The following is a 21,478-nucleotide window of genomic DNA, read 5'->3' as shown; positions in this document are numbered from 1 at the left end:
ACATGGCATGTACAAGCTTATCACCTTCTTTCCAACCTCTTTTGCACACTGATTTCTTGGTGTTCCTTGAACAGGCAATGGACTCTTATCTGAGGATATGGGCACTCAGTGTTTTCTTATCCTGACACCTCTTCTCTGCTTGGCTTTCTCCCTCATTTCATTCAGATCTTTTCAAATTTCAGCTCCTCAGGACTTCCAGGAGCATGTAATTCAATACAGCATCCCTTGTCACTCTCCATCCCCTGAGCCTATTTTATTTTCTTCAGAGTACTTCTAACATCTGAAATGATCTTACAATATGTGTTTATTATCTATCACCCCTCTAAGAATGTAAACTCCATGAAAGCCAGGGTTTTGTTTTATTCAAGAACACATATCTGATTCCAGAAAAAGAATGCCTAGAGGGGCTCAAGAAATAATTTTTGAAAGAATGACCTGTTACTTAATTCCTATTACAGTCCTAAGAGGTAGACATTACTGAATGTCCATTTCACAGGGTAATCAAATTGAAACTCCGAGAAGTTAAATAAACTTGTCCAAACCCCATAGCCACTAAGTACCAAAGGCACGGGACCTGGGAAAAAGGGAGGAGGGCATACCTTGTGTGTGCTTGGCCTGATGTATTTTAGATACAATCAATGAAGCTGCTTGGATATGCCAAATACACAAGAAGCAAATGTGACTTGAGAACAAGTTGCATGGGAGAGAAAAGAAAAATGTTAGTATAAAAGTTCTTATTTTCCCAAAGGGGGAAGGGGGGCACTTGTGGCTGAATGTTCTGTTCTGGACACTAAAGCAGAAACATATGATATAGTTAAATATGACCCTGAGGCCACTAGGGAGTGGGAACAGAAGCCGCCGGGGTTCAAGTGAGTCTCCTGGTAGCCACAGCAAAGCAGGGAGAGATGAAGTCTGGGATCATCACAGCAACTTGGCTGCAGGCCTGCATCTCTGTAGTGAAGTTCCCTGAGGTGGCACTAAATGTGCATGTCAGTCCTGACCAACTGATTAGAAGCTGAACATCAGCTGCCCCTGTGTGCTCTTGGCCAAGTATCCTTACAAGTAGGACAAACAAAAAAAGGGGAATTATAAAGAAAAATGATGGTGTGACAGTATTGGGTGTGATACACACAAGGTTGGCCAGTGAGATGCCCCTTTAAAGGATGGACTTATTGTCCAGCTGCTGGGGAATCAGTTGGGTCAGCGGGCTCTTAACCTTTAGGATCTGTCTCAGATGCAGAGCTGCAAGACCTGAGGTCATGCCCATCCCAGAGCAGCTACATCCAACAAGAGAGAGGTAGATGTCCAAAGGCCCAGGGTTTTTGACCTAACCCAGGACATTGAGATGGACAAAACTAGCTCCAGAGCTCTCCTCCAGGTGGGCCGAGGCTGGCGGGCCTGCGTCACAGTTCTGTTGCTTCTGCTTATTCCTGTTTCTTTGCCATTTCCTTTCACAGGTGTTGATCCCCAATGACTATCTTGCACTATTAACTCCTTTCAACATCTGCTACTGCAGAACCCAACCTGTGAAGTTAGGTTTAGTCATTAGCCAACAAGATGCCTCTACTGATTCACTGGGAGGAAGAGGCAGGCCCTGGTTATCCAGGGATGAGCAGAAATGTCAGAGGCTTTGACCTCAAGGACAGCTCTCGCTTAGTGAGGGTGACATACCTTAAATAGAAAAAAAAAAAATATATATATATATATATATGTATGTGTGTGTGTGTATATATATATGTGTGTGTGTATATGTGTGTGTGTGTATAGATATGTGTGTGTGTATATATGTGTGTATGTATATATATATGTGTGTGTGTGTGTATATACACATATAGTACAAAGCGCCAGTAGGGTCTGTGGGGAAAAACAAAACAAAAAACCCACAATAGTGACAACTCTGTGAGCATATGTGTAAAGGACTACATTTTCATGTTAATATTATGATAACGTACACACATACTCAGAATTTGCTATCAAAGTAACACTGTAACAAAACTGGTGGTGTCACAAAATCTTGTCTTTATTCTATCCTTTCAAACCTGCAATCTAAAACAACCATTCAGTTACTTATTAATGTCCTTATCAAGCTAGATCACTGGTAAAAGGAACGATGGCCTGAGGATTTCTGGGATACAGAAGGCAAAGGGAGATACCAGTCAGCATCTATCATTTCTACCTGGTTGGCATCCATCTTCTTCATTATAGCATCTTGGTTTCCTGGAGTGAACTGCCTCCTCCCCTACTTCAGTTCATCTTGTATTCGTGAAGGTGGGTCACCCACATTTGAGTAACTGGGAGCAGTATTTCTCCATCCAGTTCAGGACTGTGCACATCATCTCAGGCTGACCCATGGCCTGTGTTTCTGGACTTGGCCAGAACTATTAGGCAAGATGCTCTCAGACCAGTAGGATCAGAAAGCTGGCAGAATGGAAGTCTTGAGCATCTGGAGGCCACTGTTTTGCCCAAGAAGGAAGTTGACTGAACCCCTTAAAAGGTGGCTTCAGAGCAACACTTAAAATTACACTTGGGACATCAGTAACAACAGGTCTTACTATTGTCATTTTATGATGTTATGGTATCATTTCTGAAAATAAATCACACTCATCCTAGAGTCTCTACAATCTTTAAGAGTCTAACCTCTTTTCAGGAAGTAGAAGAATGAAGGAGCATTCTTAGTAGTCATTTGATAAAAATTATCCATTATTCTTGACATTCAAAATTAAATGCAATGATTAAAAAAATAATACATGACCATTTATATCATAATATTTAGAATCATGTGGTTTCCAGTGTGAGTAGAATTTAGTCATGCTGGGAAAGGAAGGGACGGCAGCGGCGGAGAAACACATGTCCTCATAAAACATACCTAAAGAGGGTGCTTTGGATGACTCATGTTAAGGATTTAAACATAAGGCTGCTCTTCTCAGGAAATGAGGTTAGCTTTCTAAAGGGTATTCACTTCTGACATCTCGAGTCCTGATTTCAGGGGCTGCAGGCTGTGCACCTTTGTGCCACACTTAGGGCAAGCAAAGCACATGTCGAATAAGAAGCTACTCTTCAAGCAGTAGTAACAGAAAACATGCTGGCATCCCATGGTGTGGGGCATGGTGGGCCACTCCCCGCATAGAGCGCACTGTTTGCCGCTGGTGCCTAACGCACCATCACCACTGGGGGCGCCCGTCACAGGGGTGCACCAGGCGGAGAGCTTGGCTTTCATCTTCTGGATATTGACAAGGGGCAGGAGGAAAATCAGAAACTCGGCAAAGCCGTGCCAGAGGAGTTCCCTATTCATATACTCAAAGCCCACATCACGGACATTTTGGGGCTTGCAAAACACGGAATGGATGCCCAGGAGACGTTCCGTCAAAGTGGCAAACTTGCCCCTTTGAAGGAAAATCAAGAAATTAATCAACCCGCCGAGCTTCAGAAGTCCCACCACGAGATGCACACACTGTTTGGCTTTCTTGAAGGATGCGAAGTGACGGTTTCGAAACACATCGTAGCACCGTTCCTCGAGCCACTTCCCACCGATCGTACAGATGGCGTACCAGAGCTTTTGAGTTTTACTTGGTGGCTGGTATCTCAGGTCTGGCGAAAAGTCATTCTTGTATTGAATATTCAAAACTGACTGTCCCACTGTGGCATTTTTAGAGTAGATGGTGAATCTCCACAAGAAAAGCCACAAGAATGCTTTCACCTCTGGTTCAAAGCGGGCTAATAGCCCTGGCTTAAATCCATGAAAGCACTGAGTAAACTGGGACCAAACGAGCTGCTCCAGGGCCTTGTTTAGTTCAAGTGCATCCAACTGACTTATTCTGAGCACTCTGTTTGCCTGCTTTGAATTCTCCTCTCTGGAAGCCATGCCTTCTCTGAAGGTTTCTAGGAAAAAGTACAATTAGAGACCATCACCAAATAAGCTGCTGTCTTGTACTACCTTCTTGATTTACACTTAGAAAACGGTGACACACATACAACACAGGACACAGAGGAGATGGGCCTTTCAGTAGCATCAAAGCAGCCCAGTGAACAAGTACTTCTTGGAACTTCCTCTTTCTCTTCCCTCCCTCCTTCCCTTTCTTTTCTCATCTTTTCTACTTTTTTTTTTTTTTTTTTTGGCCCTCTTCATCAAAGAAATAACAAGTTTTAGCCAGGTGCATCCTATTTCCACAAATGTTCCCCTAGGTAATCCTCATTGGTCAGATATTTTAAGGGGAGAGAAAAATCCCGAGGTTTACAGCGATGAGGCTGAATAATAACATATGACTAATGGAGAAATGCATGAACTGAATAAATACAATGAACCATCTACGATGGATAATCAGTCAAGACCTCAGTTTAACTTCCAGCACTTCTCCTGACTCCAGAGGAATATTTTTAACAAGTCATTTAATCTTTTTCAAGGACATTTTTACATTTTTGAAGGAAGTTAGGAGAAAAAAATAATGAGTGTCTATTATTCTATCACACTATCACAGAAAATATAGAAGAAAGAACCATGGATGCAGAAATGTCATTATTAGGATACTAAAAAGGTGCACGTAGTTTTCTAAGAAAAGTACACTATGTTGTAAAAATAGACACTGAAATCATTTCATAAATATACTAAGGAATAAATAGGTATTAAAGGGATAAGAATTTTTACAATGAAGTAGAAAAAACTGATTAATGGCTAGCTAGGTATGAAAGAGCCATTCAAAACACATTCATTAAATGACTATAACGTGCAAGTCAGTGTATTTAAGCCACCCAGCAGCTGCCGTGGTAAAGGGGTGTAGAGACCAGTTTAGATGTTTTACATTTTATTAATGAACTGGCAAATCCAAACTAAGATAACAAATCTGTTAAATTTAGTTTCTAAAATAGGCCCTCAACCCACAGGGCTTGATTATGATCTCTGGGCATTTGAAAAGCCCAATGCATGAACAGTACACAGAGAAGGAGGCATAGAACCCTCTGAAGTTCAATGCCACCAACTGTGTGGCAGTTGTGACCTTGGTCATTTCACCTAGTCTCTGCCTAGGTTTCTTCACTTATAACCAAGGGCTGAAGAAAAAATAACCTCTAAAATCCTTTTATACTCTTATTATTTTATAATCTTTTTACAAAGTTACATAAACATTATGGAAAAATAGGAAACAAAAATGACTATGAGGGGTTTTCATTGTGGCTCAGTAGGTTAAGAACCCAACTAGTATCCATGAGGATTCGGGTTTGATCCCCGGCCTTGCTCAGTGGGTTAAGGAGCTGGCGTTGCTGCAAGCTGCAGCATAAGTTGCAGATGCGGCTCGGATCTGGTGTTGCTGTGGCTGTGGTGTAGGCCAGTAGCTGCAGCTCTGATTTGACCCCTAGCCTGGGAACTTCCATATGCCACAGAGAAGGCCCTTAAAAAAAAAAAAAAAAAAAAAAGGACAAAAAAAAAGACTATTAAATAATAGGTTTAGAGCTGTTTTCTTCTCAAACAGGATTAGTGAGAGGAATGCTTCTCACCGATAAATGAGATGATCTTAACTTTTCCCCCTTCCTGCAGCTCCCTCAAGACCCAACAACCTAGAGTTACATTAGTGAGAATTTTTGCTGCAAGTTCTGTGAAATCTTTGCCTCATACTAGCCAGGAGCTACAGGAGAGAAAGGGGGTAAGGTCAGAGTTCCAGGTCCTCTGTTTTTCTAATCTATTCATGGCTCTCCCCTCCCAACCCCATCCCCAAGCCTCCGCTCATTCCGGCTGCTCTGAGCTCTCCCCTGGATGACATCTAATTGGTCTATCTTACCTTTTTTTTTTTGCCGCCTTCAGCGCATTGTGCATTTCCCACACTTGAGTCCTTTGGAAACACGAGCCTCCCCAAATCTACCCCAGGCTGCTTTCCTTCCTAGTGCTTCCACCTCTAGTCACGAAGGGCCCCCTTCCCTTGTTTGCTAGTGGACATTTGCTGTCTGTTCCCTGTTCTTTGACTGAACAACCCACATGGTACCAAGTTTTTCAGTACTAGCTTAGGGACCACTTCCTTTCTGACTCTCCAAAGTTGAGTTAGCAGCCTCTTCTAGCTGTTTCTTTAGCACTCTGTCTTGGCCTTTATGTACTGACAGTATGTAAACTATGTTGATACTTCATACACTGTACATGTAACTACTCTTTAATTGCTTGTTTCCTCCACTAGAGATAAGCCCTGTTGCAAAGATTGAGCCTTGTCACCGATGAATCTTAGCAATCAGCGCAGTGCCTGGTACTACTCCACAAACAGTCGATGAGTGGAGTACTGAACAGGATGAAAGTCTGGGGTGGCTGAAGTGTACCAAATACAAATTCCCGCCCAAGGGCCTTTAAAACTGTTTCGAGTTACCATATCCAGGCCGCTGATTGCTACTTCTTTCAACATATGTTTGTTGCTCATCTGCTATTTCGCAATGAATGTGCCAGAGCTAGTGATAAAATGGAAGAACAGACACTGTCTCAACCCTTGTGGGGACTATAATCTAGCAAGTGGGAGGAGGGGGAGAGGAAGAGTCTTGCTGCAAATAATAGGCAATTACAATTCAATGTGATTGGTGACGTGCAAGGGAAAATTCAGAGGATTATGCTCACAACTAGACCTGTGTAGGCCAAAGGCGGCGTCATGAGAGGCAAGATCTATGGGGCCACCTGAAGGATTACAGTGTCAGGTGGGTAGAGGAAGGGAAGAATATCAATGGAGGGAACAACGGGTGCCGAGGACCAGAGAAAAGGCTGGAAAGGAAAGCAGAAGACCAATGCTAAAGGCCCTAAAAGCCAAGCTGAGTCTACTGCATTTTATCAAGAAGGTAATGGGGAGCCACTGGATAGCCATAAGCAAGAACTAATCGAACATGCATTTCAGACTGCCTGTTCTGGCCACATGGAGAATGGATTACAGGCTGAGAGACGGGAGGCACAGAGACCAATTAAGGTGATTGTTAACATGATTTAGTAAGAAACTAATGATGGTCCAAATGAGAAAGGTATCCATGGGGATGGAGGGAAATAGGTATCTTTGAAAGCTGCAAGGTGGAAGAATTGACACGATTTAGTGAGAAGGGAGCCAAAAATAACTGACTTGAGTAATGGACTGGATGGTAGTCCAGTTCTCCAAAATGGGAAACACATGCAGAGATATAGGTTTAAAGGGAGAGATAATAAATCTGTGTGGTTTTAGAGACCTAGGTTCCTAGGGGACAGCTAAGTAGAAAAGCTCAGGAGGCAGTTATGGGGATATGGGAGAGAAGAGCTGGGCGGAGATTCTGAGACTGAGCCCTCTCTCATGGGACCAATCTATTTGAAATCTACTTGATCAATTTAAATGCTACAATCAGGAAAGTGGTGATCTAAAGATGGAAGGATCTTGTCCATTTACAACATATTCGATTTCTTTGTATCAGTGTAATCTTATTCTCATAGTTTCCTACTGCAGGTACTGTGGCATTTCATTGGAGACATCACGGCTATCACACATCCTTGGCCTTTCACTCTTTCTCTGCTGGGGTCTTCACATCATGGAACCATAGTCTCTGTGCTTCTAGCCCAGCCATCTTCAAACTTGAGATCGCATCATATGGTGGACTTATTAGAGTACAGCCCCTCTGTTCCAGAGTTTCTGACTCAGTTGGCCTGGATGGGGAGCCAAGAATCTGCATCCCCAGCAAGTTCTCTGGTGATGTGGTTAACTACGGGGCTAATCCATTTCAAAGTGAAATTCACAATCTGTGGCCATATCTGTGATCCATATGGCCTGATGCTGCATGCCAGCCCTCCTACTCATTTCCGGCTGGTCTAGAGAGGCTGTCACCAATCTTGCACTGATTCAAATTTTCTCTTTCTGCTGTTAAGCTGTCCTTGTGAGACTGAGACCATTCAAGGATTCCATTCTATAAGCAACGTCAAGACAGCGCCTGGCCCTGCCAGATGCCTGGGACACAGAGATAAGGCCTCATCCTGGATCTCTCTTAAAGGCTCCAACCAAGGTCTGCACAAGGGAGGCAGGCAAGTTAATGGACAGGTTGGGCAGTATCACAAGGTTCTCAAAGATAATGCATAAAATTTCAAAACCACCTCAATAGAAAACTAATTCCAAAACTTACGCAAAAAAATTAGTGAATGAGATTACTTTTCTCATTCTTTTCTGCAGTTTACAAATTTTCTCTAGTTAACTTACTTATGTAATTAAGAACAAAACTAAACCATTATTTTAAAAACCTCATAAACCAAAATCTGTAAAATTATGTGTTCACGGAGTTCCCATTGTGACTTAGTGGGTTAAGAACCCACTAGTATCCATGAGAATGTGAGTTCAATCTCTGGCCTCACTCAGTGGATTAAGGATCCAGTGTTGCTGCAAACTGTGGCATAGGTCATTTATGTGGCTCAGATCTGGCATTGCTGTGGCTGTGGTGTAGGCTGGCAGCTGCAGCTCTGATTCGACCCCTTGCCTGGGAACTTCCATATGCTGCAGGTGTAGCCCTTGCCACCCCCTCCCTGCCCCAAAAAAGGTTCATATGTATGAAATCATCTCTTTCTTACCTCATTATTGGCCCTGGGATAAAGTACAGACTTCTCAGGCCTAACCGAGCCCAATTCTGACTCCATCTATGTAACCATATCACCCATTATTCACCAATAGAGGCTTTAATTCCAGACTACCCTTCAGTCCTGCCTCTGTACCTTTTCTCACCTACCTAAAACACCTTCTCTACCAACTCCACCATCTGCTTTTCACCTTCCAACCTTATTTCAACATCCTCCACAAAACTTTCATAACCCTCTCCAATTTCCATCATCTGTTTAACTCTCACAGCAAATGTCTGCGCCACGGGCTTGAACTCTCAACTCTGTATTGTGATTTCAGTCATGTCAACGCATCATTCCCTAGGTTGATTATGAACTAGTTAAGGGAGAGCACTTTGTACCTGGCTGTCAAGATGTCTGCCACCAAGAGAGTAAATTTGATACCTCAGTTTTCCTCGTGCAAAATTCTATAATCAGGATAAGTGGGACCAGGACATGTTAACTCTTCTACTGTAACAGTGTGGACACAACTAAGCGTCTTCCCCAGCTTTCGTGTTCTGTGGTCAGCCAGATAAGGGAGGCTCTCTTATTTGCCAAGTAGTCTTGAAAAGCTGGGACTATACCAGACATCAAAATCAAGTCCAATGCTACCAATCCCCTCCCTTCACCCCTTCCCTGCACCCAATATTAAACCAGATGGATTGCTACTTTTCTCAGCACAGTTATCATATGAAATACACGGCTTGTGTTAGAGGGCTGGTTGTGCCCATTATGTATCTTCAAAAATCAGAGTCACAGTCAGTTATTGTGCATCTTACAGAATTACCACGAAGATGGGCTTGTGGCAGTTGCTCAGTAAGTGTCTGGTGAACCCACATGCAGTGAAATAAGTAGTTGGGTAGCGAGTGGCAAGGGACTGACTGAACACTGCTTGAGCGCATCCAGGTGAACTGGGGGTGGTGAGCGATGCTTCTCAGCTTCCTCACTTGTGCCGAGGGAGAGACTAGTCAGAGAGAATGGTTTCTCAGAAGAACCATCTTTTCCTCATTTCTCATTTCTGGAGGAATCATACTAAAGAACATTTAGGAAAGACAGGGAATTGTTAATGGCTGCCAGAAGACTTAACATATTCTCTGACCAATCCAATAGTTAACAGTCCTTATTATCAAAAAATTCATCCTTATCCCTTCTGTTACAGTTTAAGATTTTTTTTTTTCTTTCCTCTTCTTCGCCCCAGTCCTGGCCTCGGTGCAGATTAAGAACAGCTGGGCTCGGTCTCCTCCCTCCATGAGACTCTTTACTAGACCAGAAGACTATTATTAAACTGCACTTCGGCCTTTGCTTGCTCAGATGAATAGTTTATTTCTGTATTGTTCTGTGTTAGGTTTTTGTTTCCAACATTTTAGTCTTTTTTTGTGACTTCTTTTAGTTGTAAACATAGAACAGACACTGTCCACTACACACCATGGTTTGTGAAAGTAGAACCCCTGCCCCCCCCATGCTCTACCTTCCTGGGCTGGCAGCTGTGACCTACGAGAAAGGACAGGTTGAAAAGCAGATAGGCTTGGGCTCAAGCTCTGGCTTGTCACTTCGTTGCCCTGCGATCTTAAAAAAAGTCATTGGCTGGAGTTCCCGTCGTGGCGCAGTGGTTAACGAATCCGACTAGGAACCATGAGGTTGCGGGTTCGGTCCCTGCCCTTACTCAGTGGGTTAACGATGCGGCGTCGCTGTGAGCTGTGGTGTAGGTTGCAGATGCGGCTCGGATCCCGCATTGCTGTGGCTCTGGTGTAGGCCGGGGGCTACAGTTCCGATTGGACCCCTAGCCTGGGAACCTCCATATGCCGCGGGAGTGGCCCAAGAAATAGCAAAAAGACAAAAAATAAATAAAAAATAAAATTAAAAAAAAAAAAAGTCATTGGCTTCACATTCTTCTAGAAGTTGGCCATGCACAGCCACCTCACAGTGTTGCTGAGATTAAAGCAGATAATGTTGTGAACGTGGTTTGGAAATGGGGAAGCAGTATTATTACTGTATTATTGTTACTTTGGCTAGGGATGAGCAGAAGGAGAAGCGGACTCAGTAGATTTTGCCAAGTCTCACTTCAAAAGACTGAAATCTTCATTATTACTCATTGAATGCCTCAATCAACCTATAGTAAAAGGATTTTTTTTCCCAGGAAATACTGATTACAGCATTAAAATATAATTGTGCCAGCTACACAGTGAACATGATGTCACCATGATGCGGGTGTTGGGGGGGGCGTGGATGGGAAAGGGGCAGCGCTCATCACACCTTTTTTTTTTTTGCCCAAGCCCATGGCATGTAGATGTTCCTGAGCCAGTGATTGAACCCACATCACAGCAGCAACTTAAGCCAATGCAGTGACAATGCCAGATCCTTCCTTAACCCCGTGCACCACAAGAGAACTCCATGATACCCTTAACCTGCATTGTATCTGGAAGGAGATGCTGGTGATGGTCTTGGATGACCTGCTCTCTGAGGTGTTCCACCCCCATCCTCATAGTCATGCCTATTACCCAGAAGCAAAGAAACCTCAGGAAGGCACACTGATAAAATCTGACTGGAGGGTGCTTTGCTGAACAGGGCCTAGTGGGTACAGGTATTCTGGAACACTGGTGTTAGAGAAGGGAAGCACTCAGGAAGAGAAGAAACTGATGAAACCAAAATCGCTAGAAGTTCAATTAATTTGATTATGGACCGTCTTCCCTCCACTGCTGTTCAGTAAGATTTGCTCATAATAGGTGTAGAACACAAACAATGCCAACAAGGCCTTTAAATCACATAAAGTTATTCTCCATTTAATGTAAGAAGTTTGTGTTTCAGTGAATTCTAATTCTCTGACAAACTGCTCCTCAATTTAACCGATTCATCTTGAGTGCCTACAAAATGCCAGGTATTCTCCTAAGAACCAGGGATTTGATCCATATATTTAACTCTCTGTTAATTTCCTTTTATTCGAGCATTTTTAAAGGTATAGAATGTTACTGTAATCAAGAATAGCTACTGATCTCTGAAGCAAAGAATGAATCTCGAAATATGAAAACATCCTAAAGGATCACAAAACTCCCTGGAACAGAAAAAAGTAAAATGGCATTTAATGGTGTGCAAACTCCAGAAAGGTGCAGGCACTGACCCCAGCCATCGCCTACCTGGGAAACACAGGGGCGGGTTCCAACAGGAGCCATGTCCTTCGTTATTTAATCCCCATGGATGTGGCTGCCCTTGTTAGGAAGTAAAGAAACAAGTCATCTCCTGTCACCAGAGCAGACCTGCGTGTCAGGAGAGACAGGCTGAAAAGTCAACCCCCTGCAAAAAGACCCAGTTTTAAGGAAATTAGATTGATTTTGGAGGAATGAGTAATCATTGAAGAGAAGAGACAAAACAGGATATCAATTTTAAGAGATTAATCTGATGGCAGAGTTCAATAAGACGAAGGAAAGGAAAACCTCAATTCTGGAAGACCAATTAAAGGATCCCTGCGATGTTTCAATGGCCTTAACTAAAGTGCTTATTAATAACTTTCTGAACAGGTCATAGTAATTTAACTTGCTTCACTGAGAACTATGAAAATAAAAAAGATGATGGTGTCCTCACACTTTCCAATCAAAAATCCCCAACTTTCCTGGTAAATCAATACTTTTTCTGACTGCCACACTGACCGCTAACCACACCCAACTATTGGTCAGTCTACTTCAACTCTCAAAAATTTAAGGGTTAAAAATTCCATATTAATGGTTCTTTTTTTGTCTCTTTAGGGCCACACCCTGCATATGGAAAGTCCCAGGCTAGGGGTCTAATCAGGGCTGTAGCAGCTGGCCTACACCACAACCACAGACATGCCAGATCTGAGCCTCATCTGAGACTTACAACACAGCTCAAGGCAACACAGGATCCCTAACCCACTGAGTGAGGCCAGGTATCGAACCAATGTCCTCATGAGTATTAGTCAGGTTCGTTACTACTGAGCCACAATGGGAATTCCCATACTAATGGTTCTTGCAGGTTAATACCTGGGTTCCCAAAAGTAGGTTCAAACACGAATAGGTTAAAAAATAAAATATAAAGGAAATTTTTTTTTTTTAAGTTGGGATTGTTTTGAATTGAAACAAACACCATCAGATTTAATTATTTAATTCAAATTTGTTTTTCTGGGAATGCCAAAAACAGGTGATGCTTTTTCCTACACTGCCATGAAATCTCATTCTTTTAATACACAATCCTATCACCCTCTCCCTCCGCATTTCCCAAACTATACTTAGTTAAGATTGTAAAAAGCTAACCCTGGGGGAAACATTTATGGCCATACAAAGAGACATATAACAATAATTAATTAGAAGTATAATTGGCATTCAATAAATGAGTGTTTAGTGAAGAACACTATGTTAAGGACATGTGAAAAAGATCCTTAAGGCAAAATCAAGACCAGATAAAAAGTACAGCATCTACGAGGGTTAGCGTGATTAACTTGTCACATAAATACGTTTCAGACAAAATGATCTAGGGCTAAAAACTCTTAAAAAGGTCTCCTGCTGACATTTTATCACGAGACATGTCACAATGCTTTTCTTTCACAGGAAAAAAAACAACAACTGAAAATTTGTTTGCAAAGAGTGGCGAATAGATGACCTTACCCCTTAAATAACTCACGCTTTCCCTTCAAGCTTTTCATTCCCCAAATAAAACTTTGTCATCTCTATTGCATTCCAAAACCAAACAAATGATTGTATCTCACTAAAGAGGGAAGAATTTTTCAGGATGTGTTCCAGCGCTTTTATTGAGTAAAGTACAAATTATGAATGAATATATTTTATTTAAAAACATGTTATTGACAGAAATCTATCAATAATAATGTGGGTATTGTCAAGGGCCTGTCAATATTAATGTAATTATGATTAAGGGGATGACATGGATTTTTAGCTATAATACCAAGTAACATCTCCTCCATTGCTGCTATCAATACACACATTATTATTGACCTGTTCTGAGACGCTCAGGACAAGATGTATTACCATTAGGCATATCTGTCAATGCATACTGCCTACAAAAATTCTACATTTAAATTTACAGTCCTGTAAACTTTGTCAGCAGAAACACATGATTCCCAAGGAATTGCTAAGGTTTCAAACCCATCCATGTACCTCTTGCCAGGCTCTCTTCTTCCAGATCTATAATAACCAACTCATTTTTAGTATGACAATGTTGCTGCCACACTATCCTAAGGGTTCTCGTACCCAAAATGGATGACACCCATATATTCATTTTTTTCCTTTTTGAAGCATGATGGAGGATAATGTGAGAAAAAGAATGTATATGTGTATGTGTGACTGGGTCACTTTGCTGTACAATAGAAAACTGACAGAACACTGTAAACCAACTATAATGGAAAAAATAAAAATCATTTAAAAAAAAATAAATCACTTACAGAAAAAAAAAATTTTAACCAGCATTTCATATTAGGAGGTTATAAGAATAAAGTTCTATAACCCAAGATCTGAAGCTCTGAACCTATACTTTACTATTTCATTTCCTTTGTGTAGTCAGATAGATTTACTGTCCATTGTATTGAAATCAATACTAATAAATGGGACATGCATCAAAGAGAGATTTAACAGGACACTGATTCCCAGAACACATTTCAAACAGGAGCAAAAGAGAAAAAGCTATGGCTGGGACCCATCAGAACACTGTGACCTCTGGCACTGTGAACATGCCTAGAAATCAACAACTGCAAGTTCAAATCCCACTTCTGCCACGCGCTTGCTAAGTGACTTGTCACTGCTCTTCTGTTTCTCTCTTTCATCAAATGTAAACTAGTTTACAGAGATCTGATGTTATAAACCCTAATTGTGCTCATTTGGATACAGATAAGACATGCAGAATTAAAAAATTCCCTTATGGACACTAGATCTATTACTCTTAAAGGCTATCTTCATCAAATTCCAAATGGAATTTTTTTTGCGGGGGAGAGTGGTGGTAGTGGGTATACAACAGAATGTTTCCAAAATAAATCTGAAGGATAAACTTCAAAATAGCATGCATTTCTCAAAAAGATGAACAATGATAAGTAACCTGCTCTAGCAGAGGGGAAATACACTTTTTGTTTGAAGAGGGAATTCAACTCAAAGACTACTATCTTCAAGACTATAATTAGTCTGGCACAATTGAGCACCTTACCTATTTCCCTTATAGTTTATTTACTCAAGTATCTAAAAGTAACACAAAATACTTTCCTTAAACCCCAAAACAGAATTGTCCATATCTCACCCTCGCTTTACAAATAACATCTGTAAGGAAATAGCATGGCCCTCAGAATCTCTTCTTTCAGAAAGTCGATACTTCGGAGTCTTGGAGAGAGAAGGCACACTGTGGAAATAAAGAGCAAGTATCAGTGAGCATGTGGGGGAGAAGAGTCACTCTGCTTCTGTTTAGCGCTGTATTCTAACCCAGGTTCACCAACGGGCGGTAGGATCGGTGTGACTCTGAACAAGTCATTTGCCACACTATATATACTCTTTAGCAGTTAAAAAAAAAAAAAAAAACCTAAATAAAACACTGCAAAATCTACCTCTCTTGAATCCTTACAGGAATTGTTTTAGAAAACCCTGGAAAAGAAAGAGAAAAAGAAGAAAAAAGAAGAGGACAGGACAGGACAGGACAGTTACTTCTGATTGCAAAAATGGTAACATTGAACATGAGTTTGGAGAAGGCTAGAGAAAGTACCCACAAGACAGAGACTTAATCCTCATGGAAAAAAAGAGCACAGCCTGATGGAAGACAATCCCAACCAATTTGTGCGTTTACAACTGCAGTAAACCTACACCACTTAGGTCCTGGTTATGGAGTGCTAATAAGCGACTACCACCACTAAGTGCCCTTTGCAAAATTCAGTATTCAATCATTTAATCCTTACAAGATTCTCTTATTATTTTTGTTTTAACACAAGGAAACTGAGGCACAGAGAGATGAGCTGACTGATGAACCCAATTAACAGTAGCAGGACCATCTGTGGTACCAGTGTCCTCGGTGATGATGGACCTGAAAGAGGAACATAAACACTTCAGGACAGCACAGCAGGATGTGCAGACGGGGCTGTTTAAGAGGCTAAGTACTAAGCGATGGATGAAGAGTATAGGCAGGAACTACAGCAAAAAAATGCAACCTGAGGATGAACAAACAAAAGCCAAGTGAGACTGACAGAGCAACTAGATCTGTAAGTACTCTATAAACTTGGAAGAAGACTTTAGGATCTAATTGCCTGAGAATTCTAAATGACCTGAAGGTTTTTGGAACACATGTTTAATTGCACATTTTAGGGCACTGGACAGAATGTGAAAACAGCCACAAAGTAACAGAAGTTTTGGCAATGGAAAAGGAGGAAGTACCACGTGATATGGTTTATGAATGAGGCACTAGATGTTTTCTTCACAGGTCTTCATCTTATTTAATCCTCATAACCCAGTAAATATTACATCCATTTTAAGAAATTCAAAAAAAAAATTTTTTTTTGTCTTTTTAGGGCTGCAGTGGCAGCCTATGAAAGTTCCCAAGGTAGGGGTCGAATGGGAGCTGCAGCTGTCACCTTGCACCACAGCCACAGCAATGTCAGATCCAAGCTGTGTCTGCAACTTACACCACAGGACATGGCAATGCTGGATCAAGGCCAGGGATCGAACCCTCATCCTCATGAATACTAGTTGAGTTTGTTACCACTGAGCCTTGACGGGAATGCCGAGAAGTTAAAAATTGAGAAGACTGACCAACCGTTTAAGGTCCAGCCGGCCATTGGTAAATTTCTGGTAACACTAGAGAAATGGTGGAACACACAAAAGGAAGTTAGAGGTATGGATATTTGGTAATCTTGGACCAAATTCAATCCTGCAGAACTGAAAGCAAAAATTTTTCCCTTCAGAACATTCCTAAGACCAGACTGCCAGTCAAATCTTGGGACTGTGGATGGAGGAAGAGTTTAAAGGAATGTGGGAAAGTTCCTGTGTTGCCTGAGAAGCACCTCATCTACTTTCCCTGCCTTTCCATGTGGTCAGAGAACCCTTCAAAGCGACTGAATGTCGAATCCGAACCAGAATATGAAGGTGAAAAAAAGGAGGCTCCAGCATTCATTTAACTGTAACGAACACATACAATATGTGAAGCAGAGGTAAGGCCAACTCACCCGAAGAAAGGAACAGACGTGCATAATCAAAACAGAATCACTGTAGAGCACCTGGTTTTTAGGGTTTAGTAGTAAGAAGAAAGGAAAAATGACTGAGATGAAATTTCATTTCTCCTTAGGCACAGGCAGGTAAGAAAAAAAAAAAAAAAAGCAATCTGGGGTTTCATGTTGGCTCAGCCTGTTAAGGATCCTGCGTCATCACTGTAGCTGCTCTGGTCTCTGATGTGGCTTGGGTTAGATCCTTGGCCCTGGAACTTCTACATGACTTGGGTGAGGCCAAAAATAAATAAATAAACAAAAAGGAACCTATAAAAGGGCTTTTTTTCCCCCTTTTTTGTATAGCCATACCTATGACATATGGAAGTCCCCAGGCTGGGCTAGGGACTGAATCTGATCTGCAGCTGTGACCTATGCTGTTCTGGATCCTTTAACCCAGTGTGCCAGGCTGGGGATGAAATCTAAGCCTCCACAGCGAGCTGATACGGTTGGATTCTTAACCCACTGTATCACAGCAGGAACTCCAAAAAAGGGCAATTTGAATTCACAGAGGGGAAGAGGTTGGGAAGTTAATAGCCCACAAATGGAAAGGCAGAAGGTGCTAGACATCCTCTTTCCTGCTTCCACATTCCTGTCCAGAAATCACAGCGCTAGGATGATAGATGTGGGGAAACTGGAGCAGTTCAGGCCTTTTCTTCTGAGGTTTCTTCTACACTCCCAAGGAACTGGAGAAGAACATGGAATGTTTAGAAACTGCTGTTGTTTCACAGTGAAAAGAAAAAAGGGAACATCCAATTTGCTTCTAGGTTTTCCAACCGAGGTAATCAAGGGAGGAAAAAAAGGAGCCAGTGATTATAAGCAGAACCTTCGTCCAGAAATGAAGACTGTGCATATTGCACACCTTTGCCCTGGTTTAACAGGAACCGGGCATGGTGGAGTCCAAGAGGCAAATAAAAGTAAAATTTATCTGATGCTATGAGGAAAATGTGGGCCAGGACTTGAAACTTTACTAGCAAGGTGATGCTAAACAAGACTGCCAACATCTTTAAGGTTTAGCTACTGGGAATTCTCTGCTAGCCTAATGGGTTGAGGCTCCTGTGTTCTCACCACTGTGGCTCTGGTTGCTGCTGTGGGGCACAGATTTGATCCCTGGCGCAGGAATTCCCACATACTGCTGTGTGGCAAAAATGAACCCCCCCCCAAAAAAAAATGAGACAACCTGAAATAAACATTGCCAACTCTCATTAAAAAAAATAAGGTTCAGCTACTCAATGGAAAATATCTGCCCTATTATTATTATGAGCTTTGAATATAAACAAAAATTTATGGCTAAAATTAGAAAAAAATAAGGGGAAGAGAGAAAAATAAAAGAAATTATGATTCTGATCATAAAGAAAGAATTAAATTTAAAATTTGTAGCTATTAAAGAAGATTGAATATAGAGAGGTTTGTGGCTTTTGTTAATGAATTAACTGTGAACATATATATTTTATTATTAAAGCATCTGTAATGCACACTAGGAATGATTATCCTAGGAAACAAAATTTTAACCCCATAAGGAAACAGATCATCTAGTCAAAGATGTGAATTTAATATTCCTAACAGGACCCCTGTTTTTCAAGCAGAACACAAAAATGGCTGGTCTCATAAAATACTGCTGAGGGTCTGCTGGCTCTTTCTCTTCTCTGTTTGGCTCTGCAGGAAATTTCTATGGAACCGTTTTAAAATCACAGATTGAGTACAACTCCTAATTTCTAAAAATAAGAATAAGGCCAAGAGGTAGAGCTAGTCAAAAAAAAAAAAAAAAACCAAAACAAAACCAGAGTCCGAAGTAGAACTCAATTCTCTTGCCTGAGTCCAGCATTCTTTCTACTGTGTCCTATTCTATTTCCTTTCCTCTTTTTTTTAAAGGACAAAATAAGAGGTTCTCTTTTTGACCTGTAGGTAATTCCATTCTCTTCTTCCAAATCTCCTTCTGGCTCAAGACCACTCAACTCTAATCTTTCTGGATACAAGTAATGGATAAAATGGTCGAGATCAGGGAGAAGATAAAGTGAAAAAGAAAAAGGTAGAGTCGGCCATCTCCGAGTTTATTTTGTTCAGGCTTAACTAAAGGCAACTCATGAGGAGAAGGTGTTTAGACTACAAACTGTGGTCTGGATGGAGCCTCAGCCTCCCTGTAATTGCTTGAAATTGTTCAGGTAGAAGTTTTCCAGGGACGTCACAGAATTTCAGACATGTTGGACGTGACCGGTCAAAAACTTGGTCTCATTCTGAAACAGTCCCTTTTCACTAAATGTAGTATTCTGGGACAATGGAACCTAAAGAAATAAGTAAATAATGTCTTTTAATTTAAGGCCTCAGAATAAAGATGATTTCTACATCCCATTTTTTCTCAAAAATCAGTAAGTATAACGAACACATCGCAAGCAATTTTCTAAGAAAATCCCCAATAGCTCTTTCTCCCCAAGGAAATGAGAAGTGCTTTTGAGTTCAGAGGTTTTCAAAAATGTTGGAAACTTAAGCATACTCATTTTTTTTCTGGTACCAAATAGAACGTTTTACACGAGCCATCAAATATTAAAGTTTTGACCCTGAATAATTCTTAAGCCGAATAAGAGTTAAATCTCAACGCCGCCAAGTGCGAGGAAAAGATTTCCAAATGTGTTTAGAAAGTCACTTCGTAGAATGCAAATAAGCTTAAGTCTAGCAGAGTTTGCCTTTTTTTTTTTTCTTTCTAAGGCTGCGACCCTAAGACTACTTTTAGGGGTTTAGGTTTGCTCCATTGCCTTCCCCCCAAACCGGACTTTTATTTGCCTCTTCCAGAAAGACAAGGAAGCCAATAAAACTGGGAAACAAGCAAAGGGCGACAATTACAAGGTCGTGAAACTCCACGCCCTCCCAGCTGTAAGCAAGCTCTCAGGTTTGCACGCCGGCTCTCTCGGGCGACACTGACCTTAGGAGTCTGAGAAACGCCCCACTCCAAGTAACTGTTCCTGAAACATTCTCTGGTAAACTTGGCTTTTCCTAGCAGAACCTAAGTTCCCCAGGCTTCCGGAACTCGCGGGTTTACGGAATGACGCAGGACCCGGAAGTGTCGGGAAAAAAGGGGAAACTAAACCAATCAGAAATACGCTTTAGCGCGATGCGGAAGGCAGGGGAGGGACCAGCCACGGAGGAGCCGAAGAGCCGAAGAGCCGAAAAGCCGAAGGGCAGAAAGGCCGAAGAGCCGAAGAGTATATTCGCGCGCGCTGGTTGGTCTACAGGCAGATGAGGAAAACCGTTTCTGATTGGCAGGAAAGTCGCGAACCCGGTAGCCCCGGGTCTGGGGCCGCGCGTGGCGAGGCCTTGGTGTCGAGGGGCCGCGGGGAGGCCGGGGCTCTCGAGGGCAGGGCTTTCCCTGTCTTCGGAAGCCGGCAGCCGGCTTCCGGACAAGCGCCGCCGAGTGGCGGCGGGGCGCCTCCGCCTTTTCGGGCCTCTTCGCTGCCGTGGGTGGAGGGCCCACTGCGGGATGGCCCAGTGGAGAAGGGAGCTTCCGGGTGGGGCGTCACCTGTGGGGCTGTTTGGGGGCGCGTGGCAGCCGTGAGTGGTGGCTTGTTGACCTCTGCGGGCCCAGGAAGGCAGGTGACCCGGTCTAGACCGCGGTGCGCCCGGTAAAGCCGGAAGAACTGGATATGCTCGCATAAATCAGGTCCTGACCGCAGGGTTGGTCTCAGTCACTCTAGCTCCTAGAATCGCCCATCCCTGAGGAATGAGGCGATTTTTCTAGGACTGGAAGCCGAAGGAATGTGTTTTTTTCAGCGTTTAGCAGGCACTTATATGTTGCCAGTGTTGAGAATCTCCACTGCCCATTCATTTATAGAATGGATGGCACTGCCTGGCCGGTTTGCTCTAAGGTTTGAATGAAATCAGCTGCGTAAAGCTTCCTGCACACAGTAGGTCTTGGTTTTAGCGCTTGTCTACCGCGTCCAGGAACGCTGTGTCCTACAATTCTGTACTGTTAAAAGACTTTGGAGAGCTCATCCCAAAGAAGCAGTGTTAACAAGAGAGTTGTTTGTTTTGTTTTGTTTTAATTATCCCATGGAACAGTTAATTTAAAACGTTGTAAATAAGATGAAAGAGCATTTATCAATGAAGTCTAACACCGTTCAGATTTGTCTTTACATTAAGGATGCACAGTTAACGACACTTAAAACCTGGAATTTTGTTGTCTTCCATATATTAAGGAGGTCTTGGAAAGATCAGGCCTAAGAGGAAGAGGATGACTGTTTCTTGAATTAGTGAAATTCACACTACCTGAACCAACAGTCCAAATGAGATAAGAGTAGGAGCTACAAGCTGCTAGGGTGTGCAATTCACTTAGGTACAGGAGGGGCGTTTTCTCCCGAGCTCCAGTTGGCCATAGTAGACGCTAGCCGCCTTAAGTGTGGGTAGGCTGTATTGAGTCTGCTCTAAGTGTAAAATGCACTCTGGGTTTCTAAGATAAAGTATGAGGAGAAAATAGTGTAAAAGATCTCATTTTGTTTTGGTTGTATTGGTTGTACATGTTGACATGACAATAATGAAAAATTTAAATTACCCACGTGGTTCCTGTTATGCTTCTGTTGTGCCGTTGGGATAAGAAAATCTCTTTGAAGAAGACTGTCTTTCATTTAGCAATTGAGAACAGAGGTAGCCCTGTTGTACTTCTCAGGTAGGCCTACATAGGTACTTAATTTTTATGCAGGTGTGAAAATAGGACCCCAAAAAGATCAGCATAGGGGACATGTTCAGAAAGT

The 21,478-nt window shown here is 42.2% G+C and overlaps 1 protein-coding gene across 8 annotated transcripts; it reads right to left on the bottom strand.

The window, feature by feature from the left end:
* Positions 1 to 1,999: 1,999 nt before the first annotated feature.
* Positions 2,000 to 19,778, bottom strand: PEX2 (peroxisomal biogenesis factor 2). Of its 8 annotated transcripts, none has more exons than XM_047783710.1 (4): positions 19,657 to 19,778; positions 14,798 to 14,896; positions 11,683 to 11,839; positions 2,000 to 3,879 (listed from the first exon to the last, which is right to left on the bottom strand). In XM_047783710.1, the coding sequence occupies exon 4, from the start codon at positions 3,860 to 3,862 to the stop codon at positions 2,945 to 2,947; it is 918 nt and encodes a 305-aa protein (XP_047639666.1). In that variant the 5' UTR covers positions 3,863 to 3,879; positions 11,683 to 11,839; positions 14,798 to 14,896; positions 19,657 to 19,778; the 3' UTR covers positions 2,000 to 2,944. The 8 variants fall into 8 exon arrangements, 7 of the variants coding, with proteins under 7 accessions (XP_047639666.1, XP_047639667.1, XP_047639668.1 ...); XM_047783711.1 differs by having other exon boundaries at positions 11,683 to 11,754; XM_047783712.1 differs by having other exon boundaries at positions 11,683 to 11,749.
* Positions 19,779 to 21,478: the final 1,700 nt, after the last annotated feature.

The sequence above is a fragment of the Phacochoerus africanus genome, chromosome 6 (assembly GCF_016906955.1).
Source record: "Phacochoerus africanus isolate WHEZ1 chromosome 6, ROS_Pafr_v1, whole genome shotgun sequence".
Lineage (NCBI taxonomy): Eukaryota > Metazoa > Chordata > Mammalia > Artiodactyla > Suidae > Phacochoerus > Phacochoerus africanus.
This window is presented reverse-complemented; position numbering and strand designations above follow the sequence as displayed.